Source organism: Scylla paramamosain, chromosome 18 (genome assembly GCF_035594125.1).
Source record: "Scylla paramamosain isolate STU-SP2022 chromosome 18, ASM3559412v1, whole genome shotgun sequence".
Taxonomy (NCBI): domain Eukaryota; kingdom Metazoa; phylum Arthropoda; class Malacostraca; order Decapoda; family Portunidae; genus Scylla; species Scylla paramamosain.
In genome coordinates this window covers 21134650-21153521 of record NC_087168.1, presented here as the reverse complement: position 1 = coordinate 21153521, position 18872 = coordinate 21134650, and the positions used below count along the sequence as shown (strand labels likewise).

Below are 18872 nucleotides of genomic sequence, written 5' to 3'. Positions count from 1 at the left end.
TGTGTGTGTGTGTGTGTGTGTGTGTAAGGAAGGGGACAAGGAGCAGGATATAGGAGCAAATTAATTAATCCTGCAGATGTGATGCGGCATTAACGAGAGAGAGAGAGAGAGAGAGAGAGAGAGAGAGAGAGAGAGAGAGAGAGAGAGAGAGAGAGAGAGAGAGAGAGAGGAGGGAGAAGATACAAAGTAGGAAAAACACATATGAGGGAGGGAGATGAGCTGGAGATGATGCGGGCGATTAGGAGACGAGAGATGAGAGAGAGAGAGAGAGAGAGAGAGAGAGAGAGAGAGAGAGAGAGAGAGAGAGAGAGAGAGAGAATGTTTGTAGTGTGTGTGTGTGTGTGTGTGTGTGTGTGTGTGTGTGTGTGTGTGTGTGTGTGTGTGTGTGTGTGTGTGTGTGTGTGTGTGTCTTGAATACCTGAATGACGAAGGGGGAAGGTGTAGAGGGGGAAAGGGTTGAGTATGATGGGATGGGGGAGAACAGAAGGGGCGACAGGTATCGTGAGCCAGGTTAGATGTGTACATGTGCAGGTGTGTCAGTGTGTCACGGGAGGTGTTCCGGTGTACAACATGGCGCAGCGTACTGACTTAAGTGTTAGAGACTGGAGGGAGGAGGAGGACGAGGAAGAGCTGGAGGAGGATGTAAGGCAAGACTCCATAAACTCCCAAGTCCTTTACCAGATGGCGAGGCAACGGTATTATGACAGCCGCAAGTTTGCCATCGGTTATCAAGAATTGCAGGTAATGTGTATGTGACCTTGTGAATTTACGATGATTGGCAGGCAATATTTTTTTTATTATTTTTTTTTTAGTGTTCAGGTGTTGCCTTGAGTATAACAACTATAACAACCCGTTAAAAGTTATAAAAAGCATGACGCTGAAGTGCTTTAGAATACAGCTTTTTAAATTGTGTTTTTTGATTCCCAATAATTGTTGTGTGTGGCTCTCTATAAAAAAAGAAACAGTGCCTCATGATTTGCTTTCAACATGAACCACCGTAGCGCACCGTGATGTCAGTCTTTTAAAGTAACGAGTATGCTTGTTGATAAGTAAGTGAGAACGGGAAGGTAGAGAGAGCCTGAGAAGTGTTGATGGGAGGAAGAAGGAAGGTTATGCCAGTTCTCCTTTATCGTTCCAAAACTCTATCTTCTGCAGTCTCGGTGGAGGTCACAGGTACCTCTACCCTCCTCACCACGGCGTCACCTGGACATCCCCTCCTCACAGCCGCACCTCCCTCACCTCACCACCTGCTCCCCACACCAAGACCCACGCAGACAATCCCTCCACCTTCCCCTCCACTCCCCATTCACAAGTGGAACACCATCATACACCTCAGCTATATCCACTCCCTCCTCACTCCCGTCCTTCTCTTGCTCCCCAACCTCGCCCAATACCTCGACGCTATCCACTCCTACTTCACGCACCTCCCCCTGCTTCTCAGTCTCCCCAAGCACACCCTACGAGGAGCACTTCCCACTCCTGGAGAAGGGGTGCTGTGGGGATGAGGTGGGGAGGGGAGAGGGTGAGGGAGGTGTAGTTTGCGGGGATCAGGAGTGTCACCAGCCAAACCGCTTGCTCGGGATGATTCGGGAGATGATTCAAGAGGCACTCACGCACGCACACCTGAGAAGACGCCGGAGAGACCAGGAGCAACCGACGCCTGATGAGCAGGTACTGTGCTTGTCTTTGGTATTCCAGGTAACTTTCATGAACAGGTATGCAAAGATTAGAGACAGTAAGAGACATGGACGTGATGGTAAAACAAGGCACGGTCGACATTATACTAAATAGACAGTTAGAGTAATGAAATGGCGACCTAATAATGGTAAAAAAAAAAAAGGCAGAATAAACAGAAAGCCCGGAGTACAAACGATCTCTTATCTAGTTACCGCTCTGAATGAACAGGTGAATGCAAGTCAGGTGAGAAATAGAGACAAAATAGAGGTGTGATGGTGATGGTGAAAGAAGAAAGTTGGAGTGACAACCTAATAGTAGTAAAAGACAGTGGAACAGCCAGAGACAGAAGTACAAACGATCGAATAGGCAATTATAAAGTAAGTAAGAATTAGACATAATAAAGACATAGTGATGATTGTAAAAAAAGGCAGCTAGAGAAATGGAGTGAAAACTTAATAGTAAACGGTAGAATAGACAGACTAAAGTACAAACGACCTCCTTATCTAGGTACCGCCCCCACTAACTGCGTCCTTGACCGTTCTCACTTACGAATTACATGTACGATACGAATGTAGTACAAGTTTATGTAAAGCTTATCGTTGACCTCAAAATGTGATACTTCGCCCTCCTAGCTGCAATATGAACCCAAGACATTGAGACTGTTACCTTGCTTGCTTGCGTCAATTTGTCTCCTTGATATATATATAAAGCATAAATAAACAAAGAATTTAGCTATAATAAATAGACCTTCACCTCGAACATATTATAGCCGCGAATTAATTGCGAGTTTTCCTTACTTTGACAGAAGGAAGTAAGGAAAGGTTACGGAATAGATATAAGACAGAATACAAGATTAGAGAAGAAATAATTGTAACTGATCTGTGTGACCGTGAGATCTTATTTTAGAATGCGGCGTTTAAATCTTGCCTTGTCTTTTGCGTTAGCCACGACAAGACTGAAGTCACAGAGGTGGTGTTCGCGTATTTAGACGATAATAACAATAAAATGAATACGGTATGTCTAAACAAAGATATCCTCCTAATGTTTTTTTTTTTCAAGTATGAGTTCGTGAGTGAGTTTGTTTATATATTTCTTTTACTTTTATCATTTTTCTTACTTTATAACAATTCATCTCTCAGTAGTAGTAGTAGTAGTAGTAGTAGTAGTAGTAGTAAAAATGTCCGATAATATAGCAATGCTTCTGTTTAATCCCGAATTTCCCCAAAAAATTTTCCTTTCATCTATTTTATTTATCTATCGGTTTGTTATGTTCCTGCTTCTTTCCCCACAAGTTTATCTAATCTTTAACCATCCACCCATCACTCCTTAGTACACGCAGTAGTAGTAGTAGTAGTAGTAGTAGTAGTAGTAGTAGTTCTCTTTTGGGACCTCAGTGAACCTTTTCTTTTTTTCTTTTATTTTTACCTTTTTTTTTTTTTTATCAGTGCCCCTCTTACTTAAAAAAGTCAAGTAGTAATACCTTCTCATATGGCAGGTGGCGATACTACAGACAGAACTGGAGGCTTACCGCGTGCTGAGTCGAGCTAAGAAGGAAGCAGCTGACCTACTGAAACACGAGGTGGGTGGAGGCTGAAGGGCGAAGAGTGAAAGGGAGAAGGGGGTAAGGAGGGAGAAGAAAGGAGGGAGGAAGGAAAGGAGTGAGGGGAAAGGAGTGAGGGGAAAGGAGGGAGGAGGGAAAGGAGGGAGGGATATCCATGCATTAACCTACTTGTACTCTCTCTCTCTCTCTCTCTCTCTCTCTCTCTCTCTCTCTCTCTCTCTCTCTCTCTCTCTCTCTTAGCAAGGGGGTAAGTGTTGCGTCAGCAGCTTGCAATAATTTACATAACCCTTTGAGAGAGAGAGAGAGAGAGAGAGAGAGAGAGAGAGAGAGAGAGAGAGAGAGAGAGAGAGAGAGAGAGAGAGAGAGACGACATAGAGGCTGAGAGACAGACTCAAAGACAGTTACAACAGACACACAGACACACACGCTAACCCATGAACCCAGACACATTGACATGCGAACGTACCCACAGAGACAGAGAGAAAGAGAGAGACAGAGACCACAACATGATTTCAAACTAAACCCAACTTAACAATCTGACAAAGAAAAAAAGTTACAAGGAAACCTAAACAGACAGTGAACAATGAACACGCGTCCCTAACACATTCCCTCCCCAGCTGATGGCGGTTCTGTACGAGCGAGTGTTGGCTCAGGAGGAGCAAGACCACCTGAGACGCCAGCTGGAGAGGGAGATCACGAGCCTTGAGTACGAGCTGCACCTACAGAAGACCACTGCCCAACACCACCTGACCCATCTCTCCTCGCAGCTACACAGGTGAGAGAGAGAGAGAGAGAGAGAGAGAGAGAGAGAGAGAGAGAGAGAGAGAGAGAGAGAAGGGGAGGGGGGGAAGACTGCCATATCCTCAGTTTAATATCAACGGATTTTTTTTATGAATGAATAAAGAAATAAGAATAAAGAATAAATAAGAATAGAGAATAAAAAAGAATAAAGTATAAATGCTTCACTTTTTACTAATGCAAACTTCATTCATTATAACGAAATTACTATAAAAAAAGCATAAAACAGTCGTGAAAATTACACACATAAAGACTAAAAAAAAATTAGTATACATAAAAAAAAAAAAAAATCGAGTTACGAGATCTGAGTGTAGGAACTGAACAGAGGACAGAGCGAGGCAGCTGTGAGAATGATAGCGCTCACATTGGGTGTGGTCAGGGCGGAGGTGAAGATCGCACGAACAAGAACAGACCAGAACTGCAATTACTTCACTCATTCTAGGTCACGCCATGACCCGGAAACCTTGGGAGTGGAGGAAGGGGATGATGTGACCAACTGGATCAGACTAATGAGGCGTGTTTTGTCTTAATAAGCAGTGACTCTTGTCTTCCTAAATATATTTGTGTATGATTCAGTTTCTTTATGATCTTTCTTTCTTTTTATCTTGTTCCAGAACCGCCTTCATGAATTTACGCTTACGTTTACCACTGATTAACGTTTCTGGATGAATTAAAAGTATTCCTGAAATATTAACCCATTTGGATGCACAGTAGTAGGGGAAAAAATATTAAAAGTTTTTTTTTTTTTTTTTTTTTTTTTTTTTTTATGTAGGAAGGATACTGGCCAAGGGCAACAAAAATCTAATAAAAAAAAATGCCCACTGAAATGCCAGTCCCTAAAAGGGTCAAAGCAGTGGTCAAAAATTGGTGGATAAGTGTCTTGAAACCTCCCTCTGAAGGAATTCAAGTCATAGGAAGGTGGAAATACAGAAGCAGGCAAGGAATTCCAGAGTTTACCAGAGAAAGGGATGAATGATTGAGAATACTGGTTAACTCTTGCGTTAGAGAGGTGGACAGAATAGGAGTGAGAGAAAGATGAAAGTCTTGTGCAGCGAGGCCGCGGAAGGAGGGGAGGCATGCAGTTAGCAAGATCAGAAGAGCAGTTAGCATGAAAATAGCGGTAGAAGACAGCTAGAGATGCAACATTGCGGCGGTGAGAGAGAGGCTGAAGACAGTCAGTTAGAGGAGAGGAGTTGATGAGACGAAAAGCTTTTGATTCCACCCTGTCTAGAACAGCAGTATGAGGGAACCCCCCAGACATGTGAAGCATACTCCATACATGGACGGATAAGGCCCTTGTACAGAGTTAGCAGCTGGGGGGTAAGAAAAACTGGCGGAGACGTCTCAGAACACCTAACTTCATAGAAGCTGTTTTAGCTAGAGATGAGATGTGAAGTTTCCAGTTCAGATTATAAGTAAAGGATAGACCAAGGATGTTCAGTGTAGAAGAGGGGGATAGTTGAGTGTCATTGAAGAAGAGGGGATAGTTGTCTGGAAGATTGTGTCGAGTTGATAGATGGAGGAATTGAGTTTTTTGAGGCATTGAACAATACCAAGTTTGCTCTGCCCCAATCAGAAATTTTAGAAAGATCAGAAGTCAGGCGTCTGTGGCTTCCCTGCGTGATATGTTTACCTCTGAAGGGTTGGACGTCTATGAAAAGACGTGGAAAAGTGCAGGGTGGTATCATCAGCATAGGAGTGGATAGGACAAGAAGTTTGGTTTAGAAGATCATTAATGAATAATAAGAAGAGAGTGGGTGACAGGACAGAACCCTGAGGAACACCACTGTTAATAGATTTAGGAGAAGAACAGTGACTGTCTACCACAGCAGCAATAGAACGGTCAGAAAGGAAACTTGAGATGAAGTTACAGAGAGAAGGATAGAAACCGTAGGAGGGTAGTTTGGAAATCAAAGCTTTGTGCCAGACTCTATCAAAGGCTTTTGATATGTCCAAGGCAACAGCAAAAGTTTCACCAAAGTCTCTAAAAGAGGATGACCAAGACTCAGTAAGGAAAGCCAGAAGATCACCAGTAGAGCGGCCTTGACGGAACCCATACTGGCGATCAGATAGAAGGTTGTGAAGTGATAGATGTTTAAGAATCTTCCTGTTGAGGATAGATTCAAAAACTTTAGATAAGCAGGAAATTAAAGCAATAGGACGGTAGTTTGAGGGATTAGAGCGGTCACCCTTTTTAGAACAGGTTGAATGTAGGCAAACTTCCAGCAAGAAGGAAAGGTAGATGTTGACAGACAGAGCTGAAAGAGTTTGACTAGGCAAGGTGCAAGCACGGAGGCACAGTTTCGGAGAACAATAGGAGGGACCCCATCAGGTCCATAAGCCTTCTGAGGGTTTAGGCCAGCGAGGGCATGGAAAACATCATTACGAAGAATTTTAATACGAGGCATGAAGTAGTCAGAGGGTGGAGGAGAGGGAGGAACAAGCCCAGAATCGTCCAAGGTAGAGTTTTTAGCAAAGGTTTGAGCAAAGAGTTCAGCTTTAGAAATAGATGTGATAGCAGTGGTGCCATCTGGTTGAAGTAGAGGAGGGAAAGAAGAAGAAGCAAAGTTATTGGAGATATTTTTGGCTAGATGCCAGAAATCACGAGGGGAGTTAGATCTTGAAAGGTTTTGACATTTTCTGTTAATGAAGGAGTTTTTGGCTAGTTGGAGAACAGACTTGGCATGGTTCCGGGCAGAAATATAAAGTGCATGAGATTCTGGTGAAGGAAGGCTTAAGTACCTTTTGTGGGCCACCTCTCTATCATGTATAGCACGAGAACAAGCTGTGTTAAACCAAGGTTTAGAAGGTTTAGGACGAGAAAAAGAGTGAGGAATGTACGCCTCCATGCCAGACACTATCACCTCTGTTATGCGCTCAGCACACAAAGACGGGTCTCTGACACGGAAGCAGTAGTCATTCCAAGGAAAATCAGAAAATACCGCCTCAGGTCCCCCCAACTAGCAGAGGCAAAACGCCAGAGGCACCTTCGCTTTGGGGGATCCTGAGGAGGGATTGGAGTGATAGGACAAGATAAAGATATGAGATTGTGATCGGAGGAGCCCAACGGAGAAGAAAGGGTGACAGCATAAGCAGAAGGATTAGAGGTCAGGAAAAGGTCAAGAATGTTGGGCGTATCTCCAAGACGGTCAGGAATACGAGTAGGGTGTTGCACCAATTGCTCTAGGTCATGGAGGATAGCAAAGTTGTAGGCTAGTTCACCAGGATGGTCAGTGAAGGGAGAGGAAAGCCAAAGCTGGTGGTGAACATTAAAGTCTCCAAGAATGGAGATCTCTGCAAAAGGGAAGAGGGTCAGAATGTGCTCCACTTTGGAAGTTAAGTAGTCAAAGAATTTCTTATAGTCAGAGGAGTTAGGAGAGAGGTATACAGCACAGATAAATTTAGTATGAGAATGACTCTGTAGTCGTAGCCAGATGGTGGAAAACTCGGAAGATTCAAGAGCGTGGGCACGAGAGCAGGTTAAGTCATTGCGCACATAAACGCAGCATCCAGCTTTGGATCGAAAATGAGGATAGAGAAAGTAGGAGGGAACAGAAAAGGGGCTACTGTCAGTTGCCTCAGACACCTGAGTTTCAGTGAGGAAAAGAAGATGAGGTTTAGAAGAGGAGAGGTGGTGTTCTACAGATTGAAAATTAGATCTTAGACCGCGAATGTTGCAGAAGTTAATGAAGAAAAAGTTGAGGGGGGTGTCAAGACACTTAGGGTCGTCGACGGAAAGGCAGTCCGACCTGGGGACATTTATGGTCCCCTCCCCAGATGGGGACTCCGAGGCTGGTGATAGACACTGCCTCGCGTTTCCTTGCGAATGCCTTTCGACTCTAATCTTTTAGTGCTTAACTTAATGAATGTAAGCATAAGTTTAATAATGATCCAAGTTCTTAAGTTGATTATAAGTTTTCCCTGAGCAATTAACTTGTTGTAATGTACGATATTAGACGGAAAAAAAACATATTTAAAAAGTAGTGATTGTTATTATCTTACGCTACCTTGTATCTTTAGCATAACAATAATACTCTTGGAGGGATTGAAAATATTCTATCAGATTATATTGGTAGAATGAGCAACAGAACACCAGAAAATTATATATATATAAGTGCACGAGAAAAACGAATACAAGAATAACAGTGTACAATAGAAAATCATGCGAACTTTCAATCCACATATTTCCTTCTTTTTCTGTAATATTAAATGGCAATATAGGTAATTCTGGATATTCTCTCTTTTGTATGACTCTTTTTTTTAGGACTGGTATTTTCAGTGGGACTTTTCTCGTCTAACTTTCTTTCTTGCCCATCCTTTTTGTTTCCCATACCTTCCCTCCTTACAAAAAAATAAAATAAACATCAAATAATAAAAAAAAGCTAAGTAAAACAAAATAAAACACGAAATAAATGAATGAAATAAAATAGAACAGAAAATAAACAACGGAACAATAAACAGTAGTGGAATAACGCTTCATGAACTCCAATATCTCTCTCCCCTTCACTCAGAGCTCTGGCGGAGAAGCGACGACTGCAGCAACAACTGACACCACGCCCTCACCACCCACCCCGTGACGAAGGCCCGTTAGGGGAGCTGGACACGGTGAGAGAGAGAGAGAGAGAGAGAGAGAGAGAGAGAGAGAGAGAGAGAGAGAGAGAGAGAGAGAGAGAGAGAGAGAGAGAGAGCATGTGATAATTCCCTATGGCCCTTGTCTAATAACCTCCCTCTCTCCTTCTCCCCCCACCCCTCCACCTTCAGACAGCAAGTACCAAACGGTGCCAGTCACGAAGGAGGTCCTGTTGAGGATACACAAAGACCGCCACACACACACACACACACAACGCACACACACACTCTGATTAAGAGCAAATATCGTTCAACTGCCTTCCTACTTAACATTTTAACTGTAAACACGAAAAGAAAAATAAAAAAATAAAAATAAACAAACACCATACTCGTAAAGTAGATGATAATGCTGTTACTTCAACATGATTACAGACAACAACAACAACAACAACAACAACGGCTATTACTACTACAACTGCAACTACGTAGTACTGCTGCTGCTGCTACTCCACTGCCAGCCTCTGCAAAAACAAACACATACGTGGCACTTGAGCATGAGAGGGCCAGATTTGTGTCATGCGAGATGAGGAGTGCCACATGCAAATGGTGTCTCCTCACTGCCACTGTCTTGTACTATCTGAGAGGGTCATTCTATGAGAGAGAGAGAGAGAGAGAGAGAGAGAGAGAGAGAGAGAGAGAGAGAGAGAGAGAGAGAGAGAGAGAGAGAGAGAGAGAGAGAGAGAGAGAGAGAGATTTGTATAAAGTTTCCACTTCTGAGTTAGGAAAAAATAGTTTATCATAGAAAAGTATTTGTTTGGTATTACTGAAGCTCTCTCTCTCTCTCTCTCTCTCTCTCTCTCTCTCTCTCACACACACACACACCATATCATACTGACTTAAAACTTTATGTGAATATGTAAGAATATAAATGAATAAGTGAATAAGTAAATAAATGAATAAATAAATAAATGAATAAATAAGCAATCCTAGCATTTCCATTATCTATAAGAAAAAGAATGAAAATAAACAAATAAAACCATGGAAAAGAAAATGACCAAATAAAAATAAAATAATAATAATAATAATAATAATAATGATAATAATAATAATAATAATAATAATAATAATAATAATAATAATAATAATAATAATAATAATAATAATAGGGATATCTAAATGTCAATGAATAACAAACAACAAACTGTTCTTTATTGATTCCTTCATAATCACCACCATTGTCATCATAATTATTGTTAGGCATAATCACAATCATCATCAAGAGAGAGAGAGAGAGAGAGAGAGAGAGAGAGAGAGAGGAGAGAGAGAGAGAGAGAGAGAGAGAGAGAGAGAGAGAGGAGAGGAGAGAGAGAGAGAGAGAGAGAGAGAGAGAGAGAGAGAGAGGAGAGACTGCATATACTCAATCTTTATTATTAATTAGTGATAAAATAACAACAATAATGATGATGATATTAGTAATAAAAGGTACAATTCAGATGATGATTATTATGATGATGATGACTTTTTTTCTCTTCTCGACACGACTGGAATGACTTAAGTGTTTCGTTCCATTAAGTGCACATGTCAAGGCCACACATTCCTTACACACACACACACACACACACACACACACACAGAGAGACCAGTAATGCTACAATTATCAATATGACTAGCTGACATGACACATACTTGTAGATAGAGAGAATCAAAAGTGACAAACAATACTGCAAATTCATGGTGATGAGAGAGAGAGAGAGAGAGAGAGAGAGAGAGAGAGAGAGAGAGAGAGAGAGAGAGAGAGAGAGAGAGAGAGAGAGAGAGAGAGAGAGAGAGAGAGAGAGAGAGAGAGAGAGAGAGAGAGATTCAGAACACCATTCTCTCATAGTTTCTTAGAAATGAAGTATAAATGTATATAAAGTAAAATGAAAGCAAAAGGAATGTGCACACTACTAATCACTTTAAAATCACAAATGTAAATAGAACAAACAAGTAAATAAATACCTAACAAAAATCTGCAATGCTTTCACTACCACCACCATCACCACTGCCGGGCATCACAAAGAGCAAGGAAGAGCAGGGTGATGTGAGGTGGATGGTAATGAGACTAGAAACAGCAACTAATGTAAGGTATGTTTCTAGTAATCTTGCCTCTTATTACCTGGCAACTTTCCTTTAGGCACCATCTCTAATCTCTGACTACCTCATGTTAACGTGTGTTTTTCTTTCTATGTGTAAGAATAAATAATAATAGCAATAAAAATAATAACACCATTTGATCTTAACTTCCTATACAATTTCCTATTACAAGGCAAAGAATAAACTTATCAAAATTTTTGCATGTTTCTCACCTTCCTTGTTTAACTCTTGGTGTTCTATAATGTTTTAATTTGTATTTATATAAAGGCACAAGACAATATTAACACCACCTGATCTCCTTAACTTTTTAAAACAATCCCCCATCAGAAGCCAAAGAATAAACATCAAAACTTATGTGTTTCTCACCTTCCTAGTCTAGCTCTTGATATTTTAATGCTTTTTATTTGTATATTATCTAAACATATAGGGCAAACTGATTAATTTGTTACTATAATAGTTTGTCTGCAAGCCATACTAAAAATAAATACAAAGGAAATGGTTTTTGAGCAAAGTGGTTGGTATGTGACTGAAACAGACTTGGTAACCAGGCTGTCAGTGCTGAGTCAATAAGGAACTTCAAAAGACTGGATCACAGCACATCACATGGACTTAAACCCTCTCACAGCATCCCCATTTACTCTTCATACTTTATAACCTAAGAAATTATCCCTGAAAACCAGAAATCAACAACGTTTATGAGACTCAAACTCACAAACAAACATCCATATTTTCCCTCACAACACTCTTAACATTCTTATTTATTCTGTACACATATTTAATCCTTCTCACAGCATTCACAGTTTGTACAAAAAAGAAAAAAAAATGAAAAACTGGAAATCAACAACAATTATGAAGCTAACACTCATAAATAAACATATCATGGTCATATTCTCTCTCATCACACTCCTATCTACTCCTCCAACTACAAGAAAGGAGGGTAATGCTCTTCAATAAGGCGAAAATTGATGTTGGAGAAGATCCATTTCTGTTCCTTCTTCATTGCGTCACACAAGGTCATGGCCACTTTCCTCTCCTCTGTTCTGGCCTCCACGCACCATCCCTTGGCTCCGTTAGACTGTATCTGCTGCGTGACCTGTGATGGGCGCGTGGCAGTGTTGGGAGATCAAGGGAAGGAAGGAGGGATGGAAGTGAGGTGGTGTATGAGAGAGAGAGAGAGAGAGAGAGAGAGAGAGAGAGAGAGAGAGAGAGAGAGAGAGAGAGAGAGAGAGTCATTAACACCATTATCTTCCCTTACTACTATTACTACTACTACTACTACTACTACTACTACTACTACTACATTAATGCTGATAAAGATGAAGACTACAATCACAAAACAAATACTACAACTAATACTGTAATATGACAACTCTAAAGGCAAACAGTGACAGCAAAATAACTAAACATCAACGAGACCCTGAAGAAGCAGCTGAAGTAAGACTCTGAACCACCTGAGGATACACATTGTCTTCAACTCACCGGGTCGTAGCGCCACATCTGACTGACTGGTGTGTTGTTAATCTGGCAATGGGAGGTGGTCACTGGCTGGCCGATCGACCTTGGAACTTGCCAACAGAACTGCTCGCTGTCTATTCGTATTGTCTTCCTCCAGCAGAGAGAGAAGTACTGAAAAAAATAAATAGGTAAATAAATAAATAAATAAATAAATAAAAAGTTAAGTGAAGTAATACATAGGTCAGAATGTAACTCCATTTCACTGTATTCTTCTCCCTGTAAGGTATAAATACGCTGGAAATGGGAATGGTGTGATATATAGGTAAACAAAATGAACTAGCTAAAAAAATTAAAGATAAGTTATGCATATACTAGATTTAATAAGATATGCAAACTGCTAGAAAAAAAATAAATAAATAAACCAATTGATAAATAAATAGATTAGCGAAAATATATCATCTGTCAACAAGGAAAGGAAATACGTAATAAACAACAGCAAATTAATGAGAAAAAGTATACTCAACCATCCAAAACACATTACAGTAATTTACGAAAGAATACCAAACACCATAGAAAATATGAATCAAAATACAACAGGGAAAAAAAAAAAATCCAAATAAAGGTGCTTCCTCATTTGTAAATACGCTGTTCAATCCCACACAGAGTAAGTGATGCTACAACAATATACAATACCTGCGTGCCTCCGCCGTGACACCCGTACATGATAATCTCCCCATTCTCTTTGGAGCCGTTGTCGAGGCAGAGGGAGGGAGCCGCCGCGCTTTTGATCTGAGTAGTAAACAAACCACATCAGCAACACAGCATGACCACTTGAGCATTATCGTCTCTCTCTCTCTCTCTCTCTCTCTCTCTCTCTCTCTCTCTCTCTCTCTCTCTCTCTCTCTCTCTCTCTCTCTCTCATGACAAAAGTTTTCAAGCATAAATAAATACTAAGGGTGAAATGAATACCATAAATTAAAATCCTTGCTTAAGAAACTACATTTATAATAAAACTGAACGAGAAGGATAAAATGTTTTCTTTGGATAAGTTGTCAGTTTTCTTAGTGCACATTACCCTCTCTCTCTCTCTCTCTCTCTCTCTCTCTCTCTCTCTGTGTGTGTGTGTGTGTGTGTGTGTGTGTGTGTGTGTGTGTGTGTTTAGCAGGACCTCAAAATATCAACTTCATTATTCCTTCACAGTCACTTCCCTCAGTCACCCGACATTCCCTTAATATAAACTCTCTTTAAATGCCCCTCTCTCTCTCTCTCTCTCTCTCTCTCTCTCTCTCTCTCTCTCTCTCTCTCTCTCTCTCTCAACTCGTAATCCCCCAGTTCCTCCCTCTCCTAAAGCTTCATTCGTTCATGCAGAACAAATATAACTAACATACTCTAACTTAACTAACCCAAATAACCTAAAATAAGGTAAGCTCAAAGGACCAAGGGGCCACAAGCCTGCGCGTGGGGGTGATGAGACAGCAACCAAACACTTCAAACATTCATCGCGTGGTCTTGTTTGTTGACTTAGGCCCAAACGCTCATCATCATATGCACGCCGTATTGTTTACATTGAGAGAGAGAGAGAGAGAGAGAGAGAGAGAGAGAGAGAGAGAGAGAGAGAGAGAGAGAGAGAGAGAGAGAGAGAGAGAGAGAGAGAGTACACAATTTAAGCAGAATGTATATGAAACCACAATGTGATAAACTGAAGCACATAAAAAGATCATACACTGTTTAGCAGAATATGTAGGAACCAAAATATGACAAATTAAAGTAAGAAAAAAAAAATAACATATTCTTTTGAAGAGAAAATATACAAAGAAAGGTAAAGATTAAATGAAAAAAGCATGACTGACTGTGTGACAAAGACATTGGGGTCGCTACAACGGAGTCATATGGCGCCAAGTAGCAAACAGAACAACAACGACAGAGAGAAGTGAAGGTGATTTAAAGTGGAGCCTCTTGTGTTAGCTGGCTGGAGTATTAATAAAGGAGTGTTGCCAACTTGCCATCCTGTCTCCACGTTAGCCGGCCAAGAGCCTCGGCAAGCTTGTCAAGGGCCATCCACACACGCAGCGCATTATAAAATTCAGAATAGGAATATACATATAAAATATATTTATCAATGGAAAAACGTCTGTTTTCAGCGTGTTTAATTTCTTTTTAAATTGAAAAATTAGTTTTATTTATACCGTACTCCAAAGAACTCAAAAGACTATTATACATATATATAACGGTTCTTTTTTAAGTAACCAACGTATCAGAATTGTTATGTAAAAATTCTTTATATTGAAATTTTTTCGAAAATTTGTAACGCAGGTCCGGACCTGTACAAAAAATTGGAAAAATTTTCTGATAAAAAATTTTTATCTCAGTTTACACATGATTACATTATGGAACGCAGAATAGAAATACACATATAAAAAATATATATCAACTGAAAAACGTGTGTTTTCTACATCTTTTAATTTTTTTCAAAAATAAAAAAAAACATTTTTATTAGTACCGTACACCAAAGAACTCAAACGACTATTTTACATATGTATAACGGTTCTTTCTTAAGTAACCAACATATCAGAATTGTTATGTAAAAATTCTTTAAATTGAATTTTTTTTCAAAATTTCTAACGCAGGTCCGGACCTGTACAAAAAATTGGAAAAAATTTTCTGATACAAATTTTTTATCTAAGCTTACACGTGATTACATTATGAAATTCAGAATAGGAATATACATATAAAATATATTTATCAATGGAAAAACGTCTGTTTTCAGCGTGTTTAATTTCTTTTTAAATTGAAAAATTATTTTTATTTGTACCGTACTCCAAAGAACTCAAACGACTATTTTACACATATATAACGGTTCTTTTTTAAGTAACCAACGTATCAGAATTGTTATGTAAAAATTCTTTAAATTGAAATTTTTCCCAAAATTTGTAACGCAGGTCCGGACCTGTACAAAAAATTGGAAAAATTTTCTGATAAAAATTTTTTATCTCAGTTTACACATGATTACATTATGGAATGCAGAATATAAATATACATATAAAAATATATATCAACTGAAAAACGTGTGTGTTTTCTACATCTTTTAATTTTTTAAAAAATTAAAAAATCTTTTTTATTAGTACCGTACACCAAAGAACTCAAACGACTATTTTACATATGTATAACGGTTCTTTCTTAACGCAAGGCCACTCGACTTTCCTCCCAAGATGCAAAGTGAAAATTATACCTTTAGCTACGTCATCGATTTCACTGTATTCTGGATTATCATTAGAGCATCTTATCGATTTAAAGATTATGGTTTTTACGTTATCAAAGGGTTATAAACTTATCTACCTAGTGATTTACATAACACAATTACGTCTTATTTATTGGAAGAAGTTTGAAAGCTGTTTATTGGAAGAAGTTTGAAAGCTGTCTCATTTATTGGCTCAAGAGTGAACAGAAGAAGAACTGGCATCTCAGTCAGAAGTATTTTTTTATTATCATTATTATTATCATTAGTAGTAGTAAGCTGTATTATACAATATTATATTTCTTCCATTTTAGTTTTGAGTTTATCCTAATTCTATATTTATAACTCTCATTTTTTTTTTTTTTTTTCTTATTTATATGAAGTAAAAAAAAAAATGAGACAATGTAATCTATTTTATGCAACCCCACCCACCTCTCTCTATAAATATATGACGTCTATAAATATTTGACATCTATAAACATATAACACGCCCTTCCTCCTCTGCCATCACTAACAATGAGTGTCGCGGCGGCTCCTTAGATCACAACGGCGTGCTTCAAGATTCTAATGAATGTCGCAACCCTTACCCCCTCTCTCTCTCTCTCTCTCTCTCTCTCTCTCTCTCTCTCTCTCAAAGCGTTACAAACTATAAGCCCAGATGCCTAAACTTGAGACAATCAAACAGACATTTCTCTCTTCTTTCCCTCTATGTACACGAGCAGTCTCCAGACCACAACTGCATTAATCCTTGTACTGTAGTAAATTCAAAGACAACAAAGGGATGCGTATGGCGGCTCAACACAGATTTGGTCAGTGCAAAGGCTTATTCATCATTGCTCTCCGTACTAGTAGCAGCAAGCGTTGAATCACTTAGTTACTTATGCGTACAGATAAAGTGTTAATGAGGCCTTCAGTTCCCAGGCAATGAGAGGAAACCCGATATGCTGAGGGTGTGAACGTGGCGCCTCACACCACCAGGCTCAGGGTCACTAGTCGCTGAAAGCCAGTGAGACTTGTCAAGGCTTAAAACGTTTTGTGATTAGGGGATATGAACTCTCTCTCTCTCTCTCTCTCTCTCTCTCTCTCTCTCTCTCTCTCTCTCTCTCTCTCTCTCTCTCTCTCTCTCTCTCTCTCTATCATATGGTGTACATTGCAGATCTTGTGTATAGACTGTCTTCAGACTTCTAATTAAATTTGTTTTTTCTTTAAAATTGAGAAAACACGATATAAAATCATATCGCAGCCTTACAACAACAACAACAACAACAACAACAACAACAACAACAATCTCCTAATGTAAATATCTAACAAATGAGATGCAATGTTTTCTTCGGTTTCCCACGCACATTTTACCTTTCAATCTTTTCTTTTGCATGTAACGGAAGACTCTGCTAACCTTTGTTTATGTTATTGTGGTGGTGGTGGTGGTGGTGGTGTTGAGAGGTGGGGGTAGTAGTGGTGATGCAAGATGAAGGATGGTGGTGGTGAAGGTGTAAGTGATAATATTTAGAAGTCTTATTATACCTCCGGTGTTTGAACATTCTTTCTGTCCATGCCAATTTCGTCATCGGATTTGGACGTGTAGAGGCCCGGGGAAAACAAATAGATAAGGTTCATAAGTAGATATAACAGCAGATACCAGTAGGGACGTGGATACAAAGGGCATCAAATTTAAGCGTGTAAAGGTCCGGAAATAATAAATGGATAAAGTCCATAAGTAAATTATACGAGTAGGTCGCGAAGCTTTTACAACACAAACTAACAGGTATGAGCTTAATGTCTTCTTGCAGCTTGCCATTACTTTCTTAAGTCCTCTAGCCACTTTTCTGATATGAAATTGCGATGAATAAATGTTCAGAAAGTAGGAGAGTCTATATCTGTCAGTGTCAAGTGCTCGCGGATGTATTACTTGAGTCACCGATCTCTTCGTGCCTTCCATAAGAGGGCAAACTGTGCACATACTCTGACGCACGCACTGTAAGGGGTGCCTATGATAAAATTATTTGTGGTTCGAGTTTCAAAATCAGTTCATTCAAAGTTGGGGAGAAAATAACTAGGCACAGTGTGATACAAAAACAAGTTCATACTACGACAACAACAACAACAATAATAATAATAGGGTGTGTGTGTGATTCACCTACGGTCGTCTGCTGGTCACCCAGCCAGCCGTTCCCCTACGGAAAGAGCTCAGAGCTCACAGTGACCGATCTTTAGGTAGGACTGAGACCACTGACACACCACACACCGGGAAAGCGAGGCCACAGTCCTTCGGGTTACATCCCGTACCTACTTGCTGCTAGGTGAACAGGCGCTACACATCAAGAGGCTCGCCCATTTGTCTCACCGCGCCCGGGATTCGAACCCGGGCCTTCTTGGTTGTGAGCCGAGCGTGCTGTGTGTGTGTGTGTGTGTGTGTGTGTGTAATTACTAGGAAACAAAACAAGAAAAGGAAAAAAAAAAACACGAACGAAGAAGTAATAAACAAAGAGAGAAACAGGAAGCGTTCATAATAAGATAATCTCTCTCTCTCTCTCTCTCTCTCTCTCTCTCTCTCTCTCTCTCTCTCTCTCTCTCTCTCTCTCCACAAACACCATCACGACGATAATAACCTCAGGAATACAACTAAACAGGGACTGCCACGTGTAAGCCTGGTAGCTTCTTGCAGCTTGCCTTATTTCTTATGTTATTATGTTCTAAACAACTAAATGAAAAGAACAATGACAGAGAGAGAGAGAGAGAGAGAGAGAGAGAGAGAGAGAGACACTAACCGTCCCGTTGGCATAGTCTGGTGGCTCTACGGGAGGGTACATCTTCGAGAGGTCCGGCGCCACCTCCTCCAGGAACCACTTGAAGCTCTTACACTGCAGCTTGTCACGGATCTGGAATGTTAAGGCAGGTTACTATACAGGGTGACGCAATAACAAGGTTGGCTACTATACACCGTGACGAGGCTGGCTACTATACAGGGTGACTCATAAGTCCAGCTACATAGGTAATTTGTGTGTTTAATAATGTCCATTCAGAAGTATCTTCAGTAATTTGTATATCATATATTAATAAACTTACAAACAAACAAACAATGAAAGAAGAAATCAACAGAAAAGTGCTAAGAACGTTATTGATGTGTTCAGTCTTTAAATTGTCTATGCTCTTCACACACACACACACACACACACACACACACACACACACACACACACACCTAATAACTACATTTCAATACACTGCTTAAGAATGTAATTTATCTATTTATTTATTTTTTCCACATTACTCACCGCTATTTCCTTTGACACATCACCAGCATCCACGTCTCGCAGCCTGGGATTCTTTCTGTAGAGAGCCTCGGCATACTCGCCCATCCACACCACCGCCACACGCTTGTAGTTCTGGGGTACACAAACACGTGGGATTATAAACGCGACTCTCTCTGGCCTGTGTTCAGAA

General features: G+C 40.1%; 2 protein-coding genes across 2 annotated transcripts in view; one reads left to right on the top strand and one right to left on the bottom strand.

The window, feature by feature from the left end:
* Positions 1-396: 396 nt before the first annotated feature.
* On the top strand, positions 397-9668 carry LOC135109259 (uncharacterized). Its single transcript, XM_064020526.1, has 6 exons — positions 397-741; positions 1156-1671; positions 3173-3256; positions 3856-4013; positions 8548-8641; positions 8798-9668. The coding sequence occupies exons 1-6, from the start codon at positions 463-465 to the stop codon at positions 8840-8842; spliced, it is 1176 nt and encodes a 391-aa protein (XP_063876596.1). The 5' UTR covers positions 397-462; the 3' UTR covers positions 8843-9668.
* A 132-nt stretch (positions 9669-9800) lies between these two features.
* The window catches only part of LOC135109260 (N-acetylgalactosaminyltransferase 6-like), a 28041-nt gene continuing 18969 nt past the window's right edge, over positions 9801-18872 (bottom strand). Inside the window, exons 8-12 of the mRNA XM_064020528.1 lie at positions 18704-18814; positions 18197-18307; positions 12887-12982; positions 12218-12364; positions 9801-11831 (exon numbers count right to left, since the gene is read on the bottom strand). Coding sequence (XP_063876598.1) covers positions 11661-11831; positions 12218-12364; positions 12887-12982; positions 18197-18307; positions 18704-18814 — 636 coding nt within the window. The 3' untranslated portion in view covers positions 9801-11660. The remainder of the gene's footprint in view (positions 11832-12217; positions 12365-12886; positions 12983-18196; positions 18308-18703; positions 18815-18872) is intronic.

What these genes read in the sequence shown, in the direction of transcription:
- LOC135109259 (XM_064020526.1), top strand. Translation starts at nt 463, where the DNA reads ATGATGGGATGGGGGAGAACAGAAGGGGCGACAGGTATCGTGAGCCAG. An exon ending in CTGACCTACTGAAACACGAG is followed by an intron (nt 3,257 to 3,855) that starts GTGGGTGGAGGC and finishes TTCCCTCCCCAG; the next exon opens with CTGATGGCGGTTCTGTACGA. An exon ending in CTCTCCTCGCAGCTACACAG is followed by an intron (nt 4,014 to 8,547) that starts GTGAGAGAGAGA and finishes CCCTTCACTCAG; the next exon opens with AGCTCTGGCGGAGAAGCGAC.